Genomic DNA, 20,511 nt, shown 5'->3' with positions numbered 1-20,511 from the left:
ACAACCAGAAGGTAGAACAGAACTACAGTAGTAACAAAGAGGAGGAGGAGAAAAAAAAAGAAAGGTGGAAAAGGTCTTGGCTGTGGAGGGTGGCATCTAAGCAGGGGTGAGGCTTGGCTGGTGGGCGGGGCCTATGCTTAGGACCCACAGGGCTGGAAAAGGTGGTGGGGGTGGGCGGGGCTTAGGCTCTACAGAATAGAAGGGGCCCAGGCGTGCCTCCCCCCGGGAGCCCAGCAGGCTTCCTGGGCTCAGGTGGGCAGGACAGACACCCTCTGCTCCTCTCCTGCTCCTCTAGTCCCCTCCCAGCAGCCTCTCCTGATTTTGCTGGCCTCCCTCCTTCGTCCCCAGGGCCCATGCTCCCTGCAGGGGGCTTTGGAGGGTGTGGGATTGGCCTGGGAGCTCAGCAGGCTACCCGGACCCGAGTGGGCAGAGCAAACGCCCTCTGCTCCTGTCCTGCTCCTCCAGTCCCGGAGGGCCCATCCCGCCTGCCTCTGTTCATCTCCCCAGCCTCTCTCCTATGCCCCCAGGACCACCCCAGCCTGGAGGGGACCTTTGAGGGCATAGGATCCGACCTGAGAGCCAGGCGGACTTCCCCGGCCGATCGGGCAGGGGAAATGCTGGGCCCACTGGGCCCGCCCTCCCCTGATCCCAGCCCCCAAGGGTCCCTCCAGGTGTGGGAAGGCATCCCTCCCCTGCTCTCAGCCACCCCTCAGGGGCACCGGTCCTGTCCGGCCTCCACTTCTCCTCACTCCTCAGTTCCCCCACATCCTACTGGTTCTCTTGGGGGTTCTTCCTGTCTCCTTGGGCGTCAGGGTCCCCCACCTGCGTCTGGCAGGTGCCCTAGTTGTGGGGAGACGCCAACACTGAGTCTTCCCACACTGCCTTCTTGACTCCGCCCCCCTTCTCATGATTAAAGCAATCACAGTATTACTCTTTGAACATGTTATAGTATTATTCACTTCCGTGCTTTGTGGTTTTAATCACTATAGCAAGGGTTTCCAACCTTTTCATAATGGTCTGGAGCATCCTTTTCTATGTCAAGGACTTAGTTTTAGTGCCAGTGATTGATACAGAACTTCAGTGACAAAAGTAATACTTTTAGATGGCTTTGTGTAATTAATCACAATAGCATCTACATATTTTTTATAAATAACAGTACCTGTATTTGTAAGGCATATTTATTTGTCCATCAGACTTTGCTTGTTACATACATATGGTTAAGGCCACTATTTGGTCTAATGTGTGTTTTATTTTGTTTTAGATTATAAGCTTCTTAAAATCAGGAACACGTCATTCAGGGGGAACATTTCTAGGGCTTAAGAGAACACCATGTGTAAACGTGTCCTTTATGAATGCCAGGTGATGAAAAACACAGTTCTAAGCTTCATCAGAGGGACTGGCTGGTAGAAAGTTCTTCCATACCTTTGTAGTGAGTTTATGTTGAAATTAAATCCAAATGGAAATAACTTTTCAGTCCTTCAGGTTCAGTTTTGAGTTGTATGGGGTTTGCTTGGCTTGCTGTTTCCCTCACGTCTACTCTGCTTACAGAATCTCTTAATTAAAGCACTTTGGTGTAACTCGGAATTCTTGGGTGAAGACAGTCCTGAGTGCAAAGGGGCGGGGCCACAAGACCCGTGTTTTCCTACTTAGAAACCACTTCCCTAGAGTCTTGCATCCCTCTTGGTGGTTGAGGACGTGCTGTTGACTGAAAAAGAACACAAAGTGAGAGCAGTGAGTTTGTTTTATTCAGTGACCTCACTGAGGACTGTAGCCCAGGAGACAGCCCCTCAGATGGCTCTGAGGATCTGCTCCGAAGAGGTAAGGGGGGAGCCAGGATACAGCTGAACTTTTTTGCTGGAAAAACATGTGGTCAAGAATAAAAAGATCACTGCTAATTACAAAGAACGGACATCTGAAGTTAATGATTGCACTGTTTTTCTGTGTGTGGGAAGATGCAGGAATCTGGGCTCCCTGAAATTTTTCCTTAGGTATGCATCTTAACTCTCTAGGGGCCGGTATGTGGTCTATGGAACTCAAAGCCACTCAGTGTCCTTCCCATCACAGAAGCTTTTCATAAATAATTTTTGTGTGTGTGTGGCTGGGCAGCAAATAACTTTTTAATTACGTTGTGAAAATCCCAGAGTCAAACTTTTCCTGCTTAAAAAATTTGAACGAAGAATATGTAAATGTAATTTTATGTACTAGATGAAGGACTCACTCGTCACCGCAGCCTCCTCGAATGAGTGTTTGGAGCAAGTTGACCGCTTTGGAGCGGTTGCTGACTGTCTGGGATGAGGCGGATACTTGGCTCAGAGCTGCAGGTTGTCAGCTGCCACTTAAAATTTCCAACTGCTTGAAGCGCTCTGAGCTTCGGGGGGCGGTTACCTAGCTGGGGATGGAGCCCTTACTGTGACCATAGCACTCTGCTAGGCAGTGAGATGTAGGACCGTCCCATCCCTCGAGGGGCTTCCCTTATCATGGGGCACACTGATGGGTGTTTAGGTAATTGTAACTGTGCAGTGTGATAAGGGTTCGGGGTGCTGTGGGAGTGCAGGATGGGACATCTGATCCAGCACTGGGGGGCTCCGCAAGGCTACACAGACGGGCTGGGTCTGGCCCGAGTCTTTCTGGAGGAGCTGGGAGGGTGAAGAGTGCGTGCGTGTGCGTGTTCACACGTGTATGTGCATGTTGGGAGGTGCGGGAGGTGTTTCCCACTGGTAGGGAGCAGTGTTTGTGGAAGTTCACCCATGAGCGAGGACGTGTGTTCCCTGCAGGTGATTAGAATTCCTGGAGTGGATGTGGGGAGAGGGTACTGAGTCGGGTGGAACTAGTGAGGCCACAGGGGTAAGTGGACGTCAGGTCTTGAGGGGCTTTGTGCCACATCAGGGAGTTCGGGCTTTATTCGAGGGCACAGAGAAGCCGGTGGTGAATTTTAGGGGAGTGAAACTGTGAGATGGATGTTTAGGAGAGAGTGGCAGGATGGATCAGAGGGAATCATGAATGTCCATTAGGTGACTGTTGGAGTCATGCACACGAGGGAGTTGCTGGCCAGTGGATACGGTGCCCCTGGAGTCTGCAGGAGTGCAAGGGAGGACAGTGGGGGGCAGGGGGCAGCCTGGGTTCCTGGTTCGGTTGTGGGTGGGTGGTTTGTGGGACCAGGTGCTGCGCTGGGACCCACACAGTGGGGGGCAGGTCTGGGGGATGCGGGTGAGTTCGGAGTTAGACGTTTGGTAGAGAAGCCTGTACTATAGGCATGCAGGTGCCCAGTTCATGACCCCTCATGGCTCCAGTGATGACAGTCAGTCTCCTGCTCGGCAGCCAAGACCAACCACAATCAACTTCCCCCCCCCGCCCCCCGGCAGGAATCCTACATCTTATAGGACATCTCTTACTTTGATCCCTCTGGCCCTGGTTTTTCCATACTGTGTGTCTGCACTGTACAGAACTGACCACTCCTGCTGCTTTGCCAAACACACTGGGTTCAACAAGGACCCTAGACTGCACTTGATGTTCATATCGCCCCCAGATCAGAGCAAATCAGTGTACACTGAGAGAAGTTTTAATACCGTCAATTTATACCACTTCTCTATAATTGAAAGCCTTTCTGTATGTAATAATCAAAAAGATATGTATATAAAGGGAAAGAGTAGAGTTATAATTGTAGCTTTATTTTCCAAAGACTTTTATAGAGTTTGATTGTGATGTGCATTTAAAAAAATACACGTGGGCATTAGAATTTTTTCTTATTTGGTAGAGGATAAGGGTACTACCATTTACAGACTGTTTGATGTAATGACTAAACAGGTTTTCTTTTAGCAGTCAATTTTGGTTGATTGCTGTACAGTTGTATCACTGTTACTCATTTGCTACAAACTAAGTTTTTTTTTGTTTTTTTGTGTTTTATTTTGGCTGCATTGGGTCTTCGTTGCTGTGCGTGGGCTTTCTCTAGTTGCGGTGAGCGGGGGCTACTCTGTTGCGGTGCGCAGGCTTCTCATCGCGGTGGCTTCTCTTGTTGCGGAGCACGGGCTGTAGGTGCGTGGGCTTCAGTAGTTGGGGCACGTGGGCTCAGTAGTTGTGGCTCACAGGCTTAGTTGCTCCGTGGCATGTGGGATCTTCCCAGACCAGGGATCGAACCCGTGTCCCCTGCATTGGCAGACAGATTCTCAACCACTGTACCACCAGGGAAGTCCCGCAAAGTAAGTTTTTAAGCAGCTTTCCTGAGAGGCTACTTCTTATGTAAAGCAAACCTTATTTGGAGTCTGTCAGCACACAGAACCATATGAATCAAAGTGTGTGTGTGTGTGGGTGTGTGTGTAGTTTAGGGTGAGTGATAGGTCTCAGGGTACAGCCTGGGTGAGCTTTCCCCAGAGGCATCTCCTGACAGGCAGTACAGGCACAAGCACAGACAGATGTCTTCTTTCTCTTGGCATTAGACAAACACGAGGATAAGGTTTCTCTACGCTTGGCCCTGTGCTGGTCCCTGGGGATGCAAAGATGAACGGCACATCTGGGCACATGGTTCTTTTTAGATTTATGAGATTATAGAGTTCCCTTTTATAATATTCCTCCTTTTTTTGACTATTGGAATATTTCCTTTCATTGGTCTATTCCTTATGCTTTTTAATTAACCTCTAACACAGTTACTGTGTAATTAAATCATCAAATGTTAAAAATTCTGCAGATTGTTTCATTATAGTAAAATATATGCAATAGGTAAAAATATTCTTGCTATGGTTTTGTTTTTGTGTTTTTTTTTTGGTTATTTTGGTTTGTCTTCTATGTTTTGTGCTCAAGACATTAAAAGCCAGAGCTATTTCAAGTTGAAATGCCCTTAAACTGCCTTGAATCAGACAGCTTATGTTGCTTTTTCTTTCTGCAAGGTATGATGTTACAGGCTATTAGTTCTAAAATTATGTGAAGGAATAAATCAACCAGTCTGACAGTTATTATAACCATAAAGGAAATAAGTAGAAATTATAATGCTGTATTATGAAACCCCATCCATATTCCTGTGTGGTGGCCTGTGAACATGTTTATTTTCTTGATGTAAATACTTAATTCACTTTATATGCATTTTATAATCATTTTATAAGTATGGACTGTAGTTACATATTTATGTAAAAATAATATAAGCATTGCATTATGTTTTGATTTTTTCATGTATTAGTAAAGAAGACACAGTACACCACTTGATTTATAACCTTATATCCCCGCCCCGCCCCCGCCCCAAACATTTTCAGAGAGGATCCAGGCTAGAGAAAATGCTTCCTCCCTATGCAACACTGGTCTCAATGCTTGCCCAACTAAAAGCCTTGATAGCGCAGACATTGTGCCGCGCGCGCGCGCTGCCGCTCCCAGCGATCCGTGACTAATCCCGCAGGCACTGCAGAGAAAGGTCCGGGAGTCGGAACTGCGGACGGCCTGCCTGGAAAGGGTGACGTCACCTCCATCTGCGCGTGCGCGCTGCCGCTGATGGAGAGGCTTAGCCCCCTGCTCTTTGTGCTGTGGGGTGCATACGCAAGCGTTTCCCCTAAATAAACCAATGAGCAAAAATTCGATAATTACCACCAAGACTCCGTACTAATAGTGACCCTCCAGCTTACTACTTAATGTTACTTTTCTTCGTTCTTTCAGAACGCTGCTTTCTTTATTACCACATTGTTTATTACTGCTACCACCTGTGTCTTTAGAAGGATGGGAATTTGTTCAGTCTCTCTCACTTTGTCTTCCCATTTAGTAAATACTCACGTAAGATAGCTGACCGGCAAATGAGACCTCTGAAAACGGAGGAGCTGCACAGTTTGCCTTGTGGATTGTCCTTTAAGGACAAATCCCAGTGCAGGAGGTGAGGCGGACTGTTGAGAACAAGGTGCCAGTTCATCTGGTTCAGCTCAAATGGTGAAGAATGACTTTTTTTTTCTTCTAACAAGCACTGTTTTTATTCAGTACTTTAAAAAAAAAATTGACTTGTTTAATTTGAGGATTATGTAAAATTTCAAATGGCTAGTATCTGCCGGTAGCCCTGAGAGAAATATGGGGGAAAAAGTTAACCTGTGTTTTGGTTTAGAATTTAAAAAATTTGGTTCATTTAAAAACTCATTTGATTTGTTTCATCTTAATTTCTTTTGAAACCAGCTATGGAAAAATGACTGCTGGGATAATGTTTGCTCATTGTAAAAATATTTCTGTGGTGCTTTTGTACTTCTTAAAAAAAAAAAACTTGGGGGTGGTTGTTCCTTATCTGTTTGTTGATTTTAAAAAATCTGATACCAAGGAAATGACCAAGTGTGGGAGCATTCTGGTCAGCAGTGACTCGCTTCAAAAGGTATTTGTCAGCAGTAACAATACAGCACCTCCTTGTAGGGTCGAGGGGTGACAAACGAGATTGAACTGACCAGTGGGGTATTAGATAGTTGAACTTTCAGACCATTGATTCAACTAAAAGATTTTACATTGTTGAATAACTTGTGGAATGTTTTCTCTTAGGGCAGAGAGGTTCATTTTCCTCGTTGTAAATATAAGTCATACTGTAGGCCATCTGAGCAATACTGAGCTTATAGGTTAAACGGGAAACGGGAACATTGAGGTGCTTGCATGGGGGTTTTGGGCAAGAAGCTGGAGAAGTATGTGCATGTCTTAGTTCGTTCGTTCATTCATTCATTCAGCCAACCCATGTTTATTGACCACCCTGTGCCTGCCCTGTCCTAGGCAGCTGGGACACAGCAGGGAACAAAAACAGACCCGTCCTCTGGCTAGCAGGTGGATTTAGAGGAAGAGAGAGAAAAACTGTTCTCTTGATGGGCAACATAATGTTAGTCACTTTAGGAAATGTGAATGATTTGGGAGCGGGGTGGGGGGGGCGTTGAAATGTACCTCAGGCTGACAGGTTACTGAACCAAATAGCAATTTGAAAAGTGGTAACAGAATCAATTTTGGCAAGTCATATCATGCTGAACCTGGGGTTTGAGATATTTTTAAATGAATATGTTGAAACCTCTAAATATTCAAATGTGATTGCTTTAGGAAAAGGGGTTATTTGTGTTGACTGAAACCAGGAAGGAGGAAAGAAAATCAGCCACTAACTGCATGTTTATGTTAACAATGATAAAATCAGATTGTTAACCCAAACGCATTTCCCTCAGTAGCGTTCAACAAATATTAACATCAAGATTTAGAGTAATGACAAATGTTATGTGAACATTTTTTTCAGATTTGGTTTAAAAGAGCAGTTGTTGACTTCCTTTTAGGACTCCCCTGGGACACACCCTTTGCACCTAAGAAGGAGCTGGATGAGCCTCGGCTGACTGCATCCCATGCGCTGTTCACTGTCCCTTGAAGCTAGCATTTCATTAAAATTCACAGTGGCTTCTTTGTCTCAGCAAAATGTACTTTAAATCGTAACAAGTATCCAGTCCCTCTGCACACTTCAGTATAGGCCTGTGTATTTTAAAAAGTATATAATTGGGGCTTCCCTGGTGGTGCAGTGGTTGAGAGTCCGCCTGCCGATGCAGGGGACACAGGTTCGTGCCCCGGTCCGGGAAGATCCCACATGCCGCGGAGCGGCTGGGCCCGTGAGCCATGGCCGCTGAGCCTGCGCGTCCGGAGCCTGTGCTCCGCAACGGGAGAGGCCACGGCAGTGAGAGGCCCGCGTACCGCATAAAAAAAAAAAAAAAAGTATATAATTGACGAAATGGGTACAAATACATGTCCTCTGACTTTGACCATTTACCTCTGTTATATAGTTATTGCCTTTCACATTGCTCTTCTTTTTTTGCCCCTTCTCTCCTAGTTTTACTGAAATTCTCTCTGTGCCACCTATTGTTTGGTGGCACTTAGAAGTAAAGTGCTGATGACTTCCTAGCTGTGGCACTGATGAGGTCTGTGGTCTCTCAAGTGTCACTCCGAGATGGCATCTGCCAATCCTTCCCCTCTCCATGAGGGTGGGAGGACAGGTGTATGGTTCGAGGGTAGTTGCTGAGTGTATCCTTTTGTTCCAAAGTGTAGGACCCACAGCTAGATCCTTTAATGTATGAGGAAGCAGCACAGTAGTTGTTGTCCTGTCATGTAATCTAGAATCACTGGAATAGCACAGAAGCCATTTATTTGTAATTTTTTTGTAGTCATGCACTCTGTTTTCATAAATAGCTCTTCAGGGTATGGAACAGAATCTGCCATTTGATCTGAGGACATTTCATGGCTGAGTTCCTGCTTTTTATTGAAAGTTACGTGATATATTTAATCTAGCTTTAGTATGTGTACAGGCTTCCGCAGTCCTTTGCCTGTTGGGTGTGTCTTTTAAAAATGGAAACGAGGTTAAACAGTAGTTAGGTGAGCGCCTAATAATAGCCACAAACTCAGTTTCTTTGTGTGGTTAGTTTTATGTTTCTTTCTTTCATTGTTTGTTTCTCTATTTTCTTTTATGTTTTAGACGTTTTCATTGTCAATTTTAATAAAATCAGCATCTCTTTTTTTCTGTGCCATATTCAACAAAAATATTACGGTAAAACGATTTAGAATTTATATTCTAGTCTATGTTCAGACATGTATGTATATCATAATAGAAGTTAAACACATTTTCCCACCAATTTAGCCATTGATTCATGTGCCTTTCTTCTTCTGGAAAAACTGTTGAGTCTCACTTAATTTAGGGGAGATTGTCATTGTTTTGTTTTCTTCACTTTGTTTTCATATCAGTATGATATTCTTCTGGTGGGGTGACCTGGAACATGGCAGCTCTAAATAGCATCATTCACTCCATCAAGGTTATTAATAAACAGATGTAGTTCAGAGTCGATGGGAATTGTCAAGAATGCTTTGGAATTCCGTAAGTCACACAGGCCTCTCTTGAGGTCCCCGAACTAGAATGGGGACATTCTCCTTGTTGAGGGCTGTGTGAGAGGCAGCTCCTGCTTCTGCAGTGTGGGAATCCAGGACCGCAGTGGTAGTGGCAGCTCTCTGAGGGCTCTGCTGTGTCCCGGCCGGGGCACGTGTGCGCACGGCTCTGGGGGGACGGTGGGAAGCGTGCGTTTTCTTGTCTGGTGGCAGTGGAAGGGGATCCTCTTTTCAAATCCCGGTAGATGGGGGTCCACAGCTATGGCTTCCTCCTTCCTAGTATTCTATTATTTGATCTGCCTCCTTATTGCCTGGGTCCGTTCGTGCTGCTTACAGAACTTTCCGTCGGGTGCCTTGCTCTCTAGGTGTTCGTGAGCTTGTCTCTGCAAAGGCCGCTGTGGTGCCTGATTCCTCTTTGCATTTGCCCTGCTGCCATCCATGTCCGCCTCAGTTGGAACTGGGATGTCATCAATCTTTGTAGACACATGCGGTGAATTACCCAATGACAGGCAATGAGCTGCTGAGATGACACTGCATCCATTCAAGAGTTTTGAAGGAACCTTAAGGATGAAATTGCAGAGCCCTTGGCTCTTGTTTTGCCATTTATAAATAGCCACTGTTCTAAAAGCTTGGTGGGTTGGCAGCACAAGGCATGGTATATTGGAAAGCAAAATGGCCTGGTGATCCGGAGGCCTGCGTTCTGTGTTGAGCCATTTCACAACCAGCTGGGTAGTGCCGCTAAGCCCTTGGACCTCAGGGTCCTCGTCAGGATATGTTTGCTGTGGTCTTTGCACAGAAGTCTCTGGTGATCGTCAGTGTCGTGGTTAGATCCTGTTAAACTGGGTTCTTTGTACACGTGTAGGTATTCTGTGGACAGGATTGTTATTAATCTACTCATTCTTTGTTTCTGTGAATGATACATTGCAGAGACTAGATTCTGCTGGATTCCTCGAAAATGTGCTGGTTTTGTTGCTGTTTGGGTGCTTGTTTCAACAGGCTGGACCCTGCAGCGGGCAGCCACTCCAGCCTCGGGTCAGGTCCTTAGCCTTAGCTTGGAGTTGGGGCTGCTTGGAGCTTGCCCTGAACATGCAAGCTCGGGGGACAGCCAGAGGTTTGGGCCAAGTTTATGTACGGAAGTTGGGTCTCCCCTTCTCTTTTGCACGATTTCTTGTCTTGATTACAGCTGCTGAGGTTGCCCTGAGCTGTGTCCCGACTTGTTTTAGTAGCTCCAGGTGGCTTAGGCTGGGCCCTGCCCTCAGGCTGAAAGCCGTTATAAAGTCACTTCCTTTTTCCTGGTGGCTCTCCCTGCTTTTGGTCACTGTCCTGTGCCTTGAGACAGTCGGTTTTTGTAGGTTTAATCTGTGGCAGGGCTGGTCCACAGGAACTGCTCAGGCTCAGAAGCGGAAGCTCCAGTCACGTACCTAGAGCACTTTTTTTGCTGCTAATTCCAGGTCTATGCCTTGCATTGGTTATTTGTTACCAAACTCACATTTTTGGATCCTTTCCTTGTACTATTTTGGCAAAAACAAACAGGAAAATAGGGATGGGGCAGCTCTCTTTAATTCTTTCTAGATATTGCTCAGCCGTGAACGATAGTTACTTGTTTTGATGAGTATGGCCAACATCCTGAACCTGGACTTCCCCTGGTAGAGACCTCGAAGAGAAAAATGCCGAGGCGTTATTACCAGTATGAACATTTCTGACCCCAGAGTCCCATGTGGGCATTCGCCCTGGAGAGCTGGGCCGGTCGTGTTTGGGCTGCCAGAGTTCCCTTTGCGGAGATGGGTACTGGCCTGGCCTGAAGTGCCCGCTGCGTGCTTCCTTGCCACACTATTTCCACTGGGCCTTCTACGATGTTCGGGGCGTGGGGAGAGTTGGTTTGATGTGAGGAGAGGGACCTGGGCCACCCAGTGAAGCGGGTGACACCAGGCCATCTTACACGTTCGCCAGTGACATTCCTCCAGGGGCGCCTGCCCCAGAAAGCCTGGAAGGACAGCGCCAAGTGGGAGCTGTGGCCAGTCCCCAGCTGTTTATAATCCTGCTCTCCTCCCTGACGCTGTTTATGTTTAACTGGATTCGGAGATAGGATGAGGCTCTGAGCTCCCCCTAGAGGTTTTAGTGTGCCATGAGTCGCAGTTTTAAAACAACCATGTTGCTGCTTTATTTGCCAGTGTTTATGTTAAATCTGTGGAATTAAAATGAAGATTTTTGAAACAATCTGGACTGATTTCATATCCCGTCTTTTTGGGACCAAACCTTTCTTTAAAACCAGAAATGATCGAGAGCCTGCTTGGTATGGGAGCCTCTGGGTCTGGGTCTGCAAATCATTCTTCCACATTGAAATAGAAGGTAATCCTGTGATCAGAGACTTTCCTTCATAGAATTCAGATGTTTTCAAATGATGATATTTCTCAAGTTGATTTAATGGGTGTGAAGAAAGCAGCTGTGTTGGCATTGAGATTGGGTGGTTAGGAAATTAAATGACTCTCAAGCAACCTGGTAATTTTATTTTCTCCTTATGTATTTCAGGTTTTCGAAAAAACGATGAAATGAAAGCTATGGATGTTTTGCCAATTTTAAAGGAAAAAGTTGCATACCTTTCAGGTAAAGTTTAACTTTCTAATCTGCTCTATTGTTCCTTCTGAGTGCTTTGATACAATGTCAGAGTCTGAAATACTAAACTATACACTAGCGCACCTGTCACAACGTAAAAGCATTGGCATTTCGATGGATTTTTAACTGCTTTATTCTTGTAGTGTGGTCCTGAGAAATGAGTGCCCAAAGGGTTTTTTTCTAGCTGGCAGGCACATCATAGGTCAGATAGCATCGGTGATTAAAATATGTTCGTGTCTGTCATTCAACAAACATTTGACAGTTAAGTAAAAAAACTGATTTTTTAAAAATTAGAGTATAATTGCTTTACAATGTTGTGTTAGTTTCTGCTGTACAGTGAAGTGAATCAGCTATTCGCCACATCCCACCCGCCTGGGTCATCACAGAGCACCGAGCTGAGCTCCCTGTGCTGTGCCGCAGGCTCCCACTAGCTATCGATTTTACACACGGTAGTGTATGTATGTCAAACCTAATCTCCCAGTTCATCCCACCCTCCTCTTTCCCCCACGTCCACACGTCCGTTCTCTACGTCTGCATTTCTGTTCCTGCCCTGGAAATAGGTTCAACTTTTCTAGATTCCACATATATGCGTTAATACACAATATTTGTTTTTCTCTTTCTGACTTACTTCACTCTGTATGACAGACTCTGGGTCCATCCACGTCTCTACAAATGACCCCATTTTGTTTCTTTTTATGGCTGAGTAATATTCCATTATATATATGTACCACATCTTCTTTATCCATTCCTCTGTCGAGGGACATTTAGGTTGCTTCCCTGTCCTGGCTGTTGTCAGTAGTGCTGCAGTGAACACTGGGGTACATGTGTCTTTTTGAATTATGGTTTTCTCAGGGTATCTGCCCACCATCTCAGCAGAAGTGGTGGGAATGAGACCATATGTAGATGTGTCTTGAATTCCTTGCCTCTCTTTCTGGCGCTCTGGTCCTGGAACTCCTAGAACCCATGTCATGGACCTAGAAAGCCCTGGTCGTCTCTGCCAGCCATTCCTCCACTTAACTCCTGGCCCTTCTGCAGCGTGGGGACAGACTGGACCGGTCTCCCAGGCTCTGGGGCACTCACCTGCCCTCTCCTCTGCACACAGAGGGTCAGCTTGGGGGCTTTTCTGGCTGTCTCCTCGGGAGTTCCTTCCTACATGAACAGAACAGCCATTGGGTATCATACCATTTTAGCACCAGTTCACTTGTTACAGAACAAAGGTTTGCAGGAGTTTTCTGCTGTGTTACAGCAGGAAGTAAATCTGTAGACTGTCACGTGCTTTTAGACAGTCTTCCTGGAGGTGTTTCCCTTGATAAATTTTTATCTTTCACAAACAGGCATGCTATGCTGATCTCATGTCTCCTCTTGAACCCGTTTTATTTTAAATTTGTGACACTGCTAGCTGCTTTTATGTGTTCTACGTGTCCTTTAAGCATGTGGGACGGCTATATATTTAGGATGAAGCTTCCTGTGGCTTTTTCGCTAGTCTCATCTCGCTTTGTGTCCAGTGGTGTTTCTTGCCTCCTGTTGACCACTGTTTGATGACTTTGCTGAAGTAAATCTACTTCAAGGTGACTTTGAGAGGTTAATAGAAGACTAAGTTCATGAAAAGGAGAAGGTGCTTTAGATTGTTGCGAAAACATGGTAAAGAAATGAAAGGGGGAAAAGGCCCTCCTGGCTTCTAATACACTGTTTTCAAATTAGCATTTGCTCCTTTCTAATCATTTACTGACAAACTGCAAAATATGGACTCATGCCAGTTTCATGAACCTCCTGACTAGTTCACAGGTGGATTTTAAAGTTAAAGACTCTAAAACATTACAGGCTTTCTTTCGTAAGAAAGGCTGAAAGAAAGCTGATCTCGCACGTTCATCAGTGTTCTGTTTTAAAGTTTGGCTCTGTGATGAGGGCACCTGCTCCTTCGGTCCCTTCTTTTGTTCCTAAACCTCGTCGCGGCGCTTTCTTCTCTTATTATGCTTGTGGTGATGGGTAGGTGAAGAACAGTAGAAGATTGAGTGATGATTGTTATATGCACTCTTTTTTAAAAAAAAATAGTGGAGCATAGTGGATTAACAATGTTGAGTTGGTTTCAGGCGTACAGCAGAGTCATTCAGTTATACATATACATGCATCTATTCTTTTTCAAATTATTTTCCCATTTAGGTTATTACAGAATATTGAGCAGCATTCCCTGTGCTATATATTAGGTCCTTGTTGGTTATTTATTTTAAATATAGCAGTGTGTACATGTACATATTCACTGTTTTTAAGCATTTAATACAGAATATATTAATAGATGGTGTTTCTATCTAAGTTACTGTCAAAACTAAACTATTTCTCTTTCGACTAATCCAGTAAAATCAATCTTTCAGAGTTTATCATGAATCTTTGCTAAAACCTTAAATTCTGCAGGGTTAATTAAAGTTGGATGTCTTTAGTGGGGAGGGAAGTTTTGCATTGCAACAAATCAGTCCAGAACCATTTTTAGAGATGGTAGGACTTCTACCAGCTGGGTTAGCAAAATGCAGTTAGTAAGGGCCACCACAGTTTCATAGTATTTCCTAATCTGTGGCCAGAATTGGCCAGTTAAAGTAGCATGAGGTCCTTGCTGATTCCCTTAGGTTTGCTGTTATCTTGTTTAGGAAGGGAAAAGGAAAAAAAAAAATCATTAAATTAAAAACAAATTGATTACTTATGTGGTAAATTTTTTTTTTATTTCAATGAAGGAGGAAACTTCTGAAACATTTTTACCTCTGATCCTGTTTTTTCTTTTTTCTTGAGATAAAATTCACATACCATAAATCCACCTTTTATTTATTTTTAAAATTTATTTATTTTTGAAATCCACCTTTTAAAAGTGTACAGCCTAGTAGATTTTAGTGTATTTGCAAGGTTGTGGAAGCATCACTTTGATCAGCCCCCAAAGAGCCCCATTCCCAGCCCCTGATTCCTCCACCCCTCAGCTCTGGCAAGTGCCAATCTACTTTTTTGCCCTGACCCCATTTTAATACATATCAGGGGTATTTATTATGGTAACTTTGTAAAAGCTCTCCACGAGAGTGGCTTTTAGTAAATTAAGTCTAAGTGGAATAGCCAGGGCTTTAAAAAAGCAGGCCAGAGGATCGGCGATTCTGTGAGTTGCCTGTTAGCTTAAGATCTCTAAGAAACCAGTGTGGACTCTTAGAGCTTCAGTATTTCTGATCCTGTCTCATCTCCGGGTCCCCTAAAAAGCAGTCCTTTTGAATGAGGTGAGTGACGTGTCTAACTTCATGCATGACGTCAGAGGAGGGGCAGTAAAAGAAGTGTCCTGTAGTTTATGTTTAATGTTATATGTATAAAAGTAGGTATATTTATGGTATACATATTCAGTGTATCACATATTTAATGTTGTGCGTGTGTGTACGTTATATATATATGTACGTGTGTGTATATAATGTCAACCACTTCATGTGGCTCCTGTGCCACTAGGGTTTGGTCTGGGCCGTGAAAGAACTCACAGGCAGCCACCAGAATTAAGAACACCTTTTTTCCCTTAACTTTTTATCATGGAACATTTCAACGTCCAAAAGGAGAAAGAATAGTATAGAAAACTGCCGTGAATCCATGGGTCACCTCAATCATCTTGTGTCATCTGTATTCCTTGAAAGGCTTTAAAAAAACCTCAATATACCATTAATAGACATAAAAATGAATAATAACTCTGATATATAAAACGCTAATCAGTATTCATATTTCCGTTTGTCTCGTAATTTGTTTTTACAGGATGTATACTGCAGTTGGTTGATGTGTCTGATGTATCTTTTAATCTTTAGCTTCCTCCTCCTCATTCTTTTTGTGTCACTCCTGTATGTTTATTAAATGAGGAAACAGTGTTTTCCTGTAGATTTCCCTACATTTTGCTGGTTGTGTCCCTGGGGGGTCATGTCACATGTTCCCCTTGCCCCGTGTTTCCTGTGAGCTAGGAGCTGGATCTTGACGCTTGGTTTTGCAGGGAAATAGGCAGAAAATTTTAATGGGTAGTGTTGGGTGGTTCTACTGCGAGTTTTATTGGGAGAGTCTGGTTGTCTCTCTTTTATGACGTTATGATAATTATTGCTTCGATGTAATATTTTTTTAGGGTTACAAAATAGTGGTAATCTAATTATATCCTTTTTTCTTCATTTGTCAACTTGGGTATTCCATAAAGAGAAACGTCCCAATCAGCTTCTTGGTTTCCCTGAGAACACAGTTCATACAGGAAAGGAGGAAAAACGATTGATGCTTGTCCTTTATTAGTTTTCAGACACATCATTAGTCATTTCAGACTAATAAAAAAACCATTGAGTTTTTTTTTAAGTGACATTTTGAGCTCATGATTTTAAATATATTTGATGTGTTTCAATTGTACATTTTTTTTTTTTTTTTCGGCCACACGGCTCGGCTTGTGGGTTCTTAGTTCCCCGACCAGGGATTGAACCCAGGCAGTGAAAGTGCTGAGTCCTGACCACTGGACCGCCAGGGAATTCCCCCACTGTACATTTCTTTTTCTCTTGCGAAGTTAAAATGTTCCCATCCTTTGGCCAGTGAGAGCCTCTTCAGATGGGCTCCTGAATCCAAGTACCACAGTATTACAGCTTCTCTCTCTGCTGATATTACAAGATATTTCAGGCCCATCTTGTCTGTTTCCTGCTCCATGTCTGCAATCAGCCATTTCTCTAAAGCGCCCTGGTTCTTTTGCATGGGGAATGGTGCAGGGTGCTGGGGAAGCTTGCTGTTCTGGGTGGGTCACTGTTTCTGAGCCTCTTCAGTGGACACATTTAGGAAATCTGTATATATATGTTTTCGAAGTGAGAAAAGATATCATGGCTTCATACTAAAGTTTCCAATTCAAATATAGAATTACAGATATTTTATTTTTCTTTGATTTTATATCTGCATCTCCTTTTCTTTTCCTTTTGCTAAAAATCTTAGTGCCTACCCTCATCAACCTAATTACTTATTTACATTGTAATACTGATGTTGTCACCACAGTATGACTACCAAATGTAACTTAACACTTCTGTTGTCTTGTTGTCCTAAGGGTACATACCACTAAGAATGTACAGCCCTATTACTGTGTTTTACAGTCACAAAAAATAGTTCCTCTCCACGTAGATCAAGTTCTTCCCAACCTGAAACTCAGGATCATTTGTCTTATTTTACTTTACATTTTTAAGGCTTAAAAAAACAACCACTTAATCTTGCTTCAATATTAAGTAAAATGTGTACATCATTTGAGGTTTACAAACTAAAAAAAAGTTAAAAGATAAGGTGTACTCAAAGAAATCTAGTTTCTCTCCTTGCCTCATCCACCCTGTACCTTCCCTCCCCAGTAGGTAAACTTTTTTGCTTTCGTCTTCTTCAGTGTTGGTTTATTTCTTATACCTTTAAAACACAAGCAGTCTCTGTCTCTGTCCATCCATCTATTCTCACCTCCCCGCCGCCGCCCCCAGACCAGACAGTGATGTACTTTGCACCATTTTCTCTGCCTTTCTGCTTTCCCCTTAAACAGTATTGTAGAGAGAGCAGTGTATAGCAGGACAAACGGAGATTCGCCGTGCCTTTCACAGTTGTATATAACCGTGCTGCGTCCGCACCATAGCTCATTCAGTCAGCTGTCTGTTGACCAGCATTTGGGGAACTCTTTGAGAATAGCTTTTTTTCGGCAAGGTGAACACTGACTTTTGTAAATGGGGGAATTGACAGGAATATAGGATCTTATTGCCCAGAGGTTTGCTGTTAGTGTTGAGACCACTGACTCTAGTTCTTGTTTCAGTTTTGCAGAAAATTCCACGTTTCTTGAGAAGGGAAGGGGGACCTCCCATTCATTTTGTGTATTCTAGTTAGCATCTAGCACAGTCCGAGGCTGTAGTGACTGACTGGAGGGCCGGGTGCCTCTAGAGACCTTCCTTCCACACAGAGTACAGAGTCACCTTAGAGTCTTTATTCGAGACGGTGTGTAAGCGAGTTTCTGATTCCCAGGATTAGGCAGCGACAAGGTACGGGCGGTGAGCGTGTGACGGTCAGGGCTGGCCTTCTGTTGGCCTCGAGCAGGGGCCCAGTGGGCACCCTCTTACCAGAGTTTTGTTGGTCCGTAGCAGACTTAATAGATAGTAGCCATAATTTCTCTTTCACAGACTGCACTTTCTCAGAGCTTTGCTTTGGAAAAGTTTGCTTTTCATGGTTAGTGAGTTGCTGTTCCTCAGGGGGAGTGAAGAACCATTTGCAATGGTATTCGAAACCGGAAATTCAGATGGGGACCATGCAGGGAACAGTACTGTTGGTCCATTGAAATTTACATTATACTTTGCAAAGTGAGAATGCCTTTCTTACAAAAGAAGTTTATTCTCAATATTGTAAGTCACTGTACTTCAATTAAAAAAAAGAAAGAAAGAAGTTTCTTCTACTTGGGTAAGAGGTGAGTTTTTATCAATTCATTTAAAGAAAAAGGGGTAACTCTGAAACTGGCTGCTTCTGTGGTCATTCTGGGCCACACTGCTCAAGAGACCAAGTCCCCTGAAGTTACCTCTCATAAGAGGGAAATGAGTATCACTAGGTTTATTAGGAAAAGAAGCGTCACACAGACGTATATAGCTATTACGTAGACCTTTTCCAGCCTCCTTCTGATATTAAAATAAACCTCAGTTCGTTTAGCATCTGCGTTTCTATAGGAGTGTTCATCAGGCATTTCCATTTTTAACTTCCTGATACCTGATAGTAGGTATTTTGAATTAACTTTGTTTGGAGTGTAAAAGAAGAATCCGTTCATTCAGTGACTATTTACTGAATACCTCCTGTGTGCCAGCCTGAGAGGGTATAAGATGTCAGTGAGTGAACAGAGATGCCTGCCTCTGGGGGCTTCTGTTCTAGTGGGGAGACAGACAAACAGAAAGAATGTGTGACGTGTATCGTTTACTAGAAGGTGATAGGTGCCTCACGGAAGTAAAATGTAGTGGGGTGGGGAGGAATGGCAGAGAGGATGCCGTTTTTATAAGAATTGAGAATAGTGTCATCATGAACAGAAACTTCACGTTTTTTGCCTTGTTTTTCGGCTAACCCAGCATTTGGATGGGCAGATAATCCTGAATGGGCTGTTGGTTTTCGGTTCCAGACACGTAGAGGTCCAGAAGCTGTGAAGCTCTCATACGCAGATATCCTGTGACGTTGGTAGGTGCAAGAACTGGACTTCCTGCCCTTTTCTTTTCATCGTAGGAACTGAGGCGCTGAGTTTCCCGTCTATAAAGTGGGACTGACATCTGTCCCTCCCGCCTCACTGTGAAGCTGGGGGTTGACATCAGACACATAGGAGCGTCTAGTAGATGAAGCTTTTATGAACTGCAGCATCATTGTTTTTATTACTTCAGGAACCGAAACTGTGAATTTGTGGCTTTTCTGCGTCATAACTGGGTCAGTGTTTTCATTTGTGTACCTTCTGTGACATTGGCAACCAAGTTAAATCTTGGGGAATATAATATAAACAAACATCTGTGGAGATGATTTTTAAGCACCTTAAGGGTCAGAGACTGTATTCTTCTGAACTAATACTAATGGTTCTAAGATTTTTTTTTTTAAGCCTCACTGGGAGGGGTCCTCATATGGTTGATTGGCACCTGCCTGTCACTGACTGTGACACACCACAGATTGGAAGATGCACCCCCGTGCAGGGAGGTTTGCAAGTGAAAAGAAATTATTAAATTATTTAACGGAGAATAGTCCATCTTTACTTCACAAGTGATTTTTTCTTAAAATGATTTTATTTATTTATTTGGTTGCTTTGGGTCTTCGTTGCTGCTCACGGGCTTTCTCTAGTTGTGGCGAGCGGGGGCTACTCTTCGTTGTGGTGCACGGGCTCCTCATTGCGGTGACTCCTCTTGTTGCGGAACGTGGGCTCTAGGCACGCGAGCTTCAGTAGTTGTGGCTCGCAGGCTTCAGTAGTTGTGTCTCATGGGCTCTAGAGCGCAGGGTCAGTAGTTGTGGCGCACGGGCTTAGTTGCTCCACGGCATGTGGGGTCTTCCCGGACCAGGGGTCGAACCCGTGTCCCCTGCATTGGCAGGCTATTCTTAACCACTGTGCCACCAGGGAAGTCCCTCATAAGTAATTTTTGATGAAGTTCTAAAATTATTGTGGTGAGTTTTCTGAAACTCTTCTGGGAACCGGCAAAAGACAAAATGACTTTTTGCCCCTCTGTCTTAAAATTCAAGTTCAGGTTTAGGTAAGCTTTTTTTAGGACATGAATGACAGTCTGTTTGGTGGACGAGCTTGCCGGCAGTTCCCTGGGGGTTCCTCACCAGCACCTCCAGCTCGGGGGCATCTCTCATTGACAGTGGAGCAGTCACAGAGGCAGCCAGCACTTCGGCACACACCTGCAGCTTGTCGTCACTCATGGAGTGAACAGAATGACGGCGTGCACACCTATTGACTCCCCCACGACTGTCTTAGGTGGGCGGATTTTGGATTCTACTTTTCACAGCCACGCTGGAGCCCACCTTGCTCGCGTTGTGAGATATGATGACCCCGGAAGGAGGACAGTCGAGCAGGTGTCATGGGCATTTAGTCTCCCTAATGAGCCACACATTATGTTGCATTTAAAATATTAAGAATGGTGGTCCAGAAAAATGTGAGATGCTGTTCTTTTTACCAAAAGTGAGGTGAATGTTTTAATACAAATATCATACTAAATTTTTTAAAACTCACATTTCTGTAATATGTCGATGTATAATATATTTTTTTAATCTTTGGGTATACTTGCTTTACAGTGGTGTGTTAGTTTCTGCTTTATAACAGAGTGAATCAGCTATACATATGCATATATCCCCATATCTCCTCTGTCTTGGATCTCCCTCCCACCCTCCCTATCCCACCCCTCTAGGTGGTCACAAAGCACTGAGCTGATCTCCCTGTGCTATGCGGCCGCTTCCCACTAGCTATCTGTTTTACATTTGGTAGTGTATATATGTCCATGCCACTCTCTCACTTCGTCCCAGATTACCCTTCCCCCTCCCCGTGTCCTCAAGTCCATTCTCTACATGTGCGTCTTTATTCCTGTCCTG

General features: G+C 44.2%; 1 protein-coding gene across 1 annotated transcript in view; it reads left to right on the top strand.

Annotated features, from left to right (window-relative positions):
* Positions 1 to 11,366: 11,366 nt before the first annotated feature.
* TRIO (trio Rho guanine nucleotide exchange factor) overlaps positions 11,367 to 20,511 on the top strand; it is a 237,022-nt gene continuing 227,877 nt past the window's right edge. Inside the window, 1 exon segment of the mRNA XM_024741724.1 lies at positions 11,367 to 11,436. Within this exon segment, the coding sequence (XP_024597492.1) occupies positions 11,391 to 11,436 (46 nt within the window). The 5' untranslated portion in view covers positions 11,367 to 11,390.

The sequence above is a fragment of the Neophocaena asiaeorientalis genome, unplaced genomic scaffold (genome assembly GCF_003031525.2).
Source record: "Neophocaena asiaeorientalis asiaeorientalis breed wild unplaced genomic scaffold, Neophocaena_asiaeorientalis_V1.1 scaffold10, whole genome shotgun sequence".
Taxonomy (NCBI): domain Eukaryota; kingdom Metazoa; phylum Chordata; class Mammalia; order Artiodactyla; family Phocoenidae; genus Neophocaena; species Neophocaena asiaeorientalis.
This window is presented reverse-complemented; position numbering and strand designations above follow the sequence as displayed.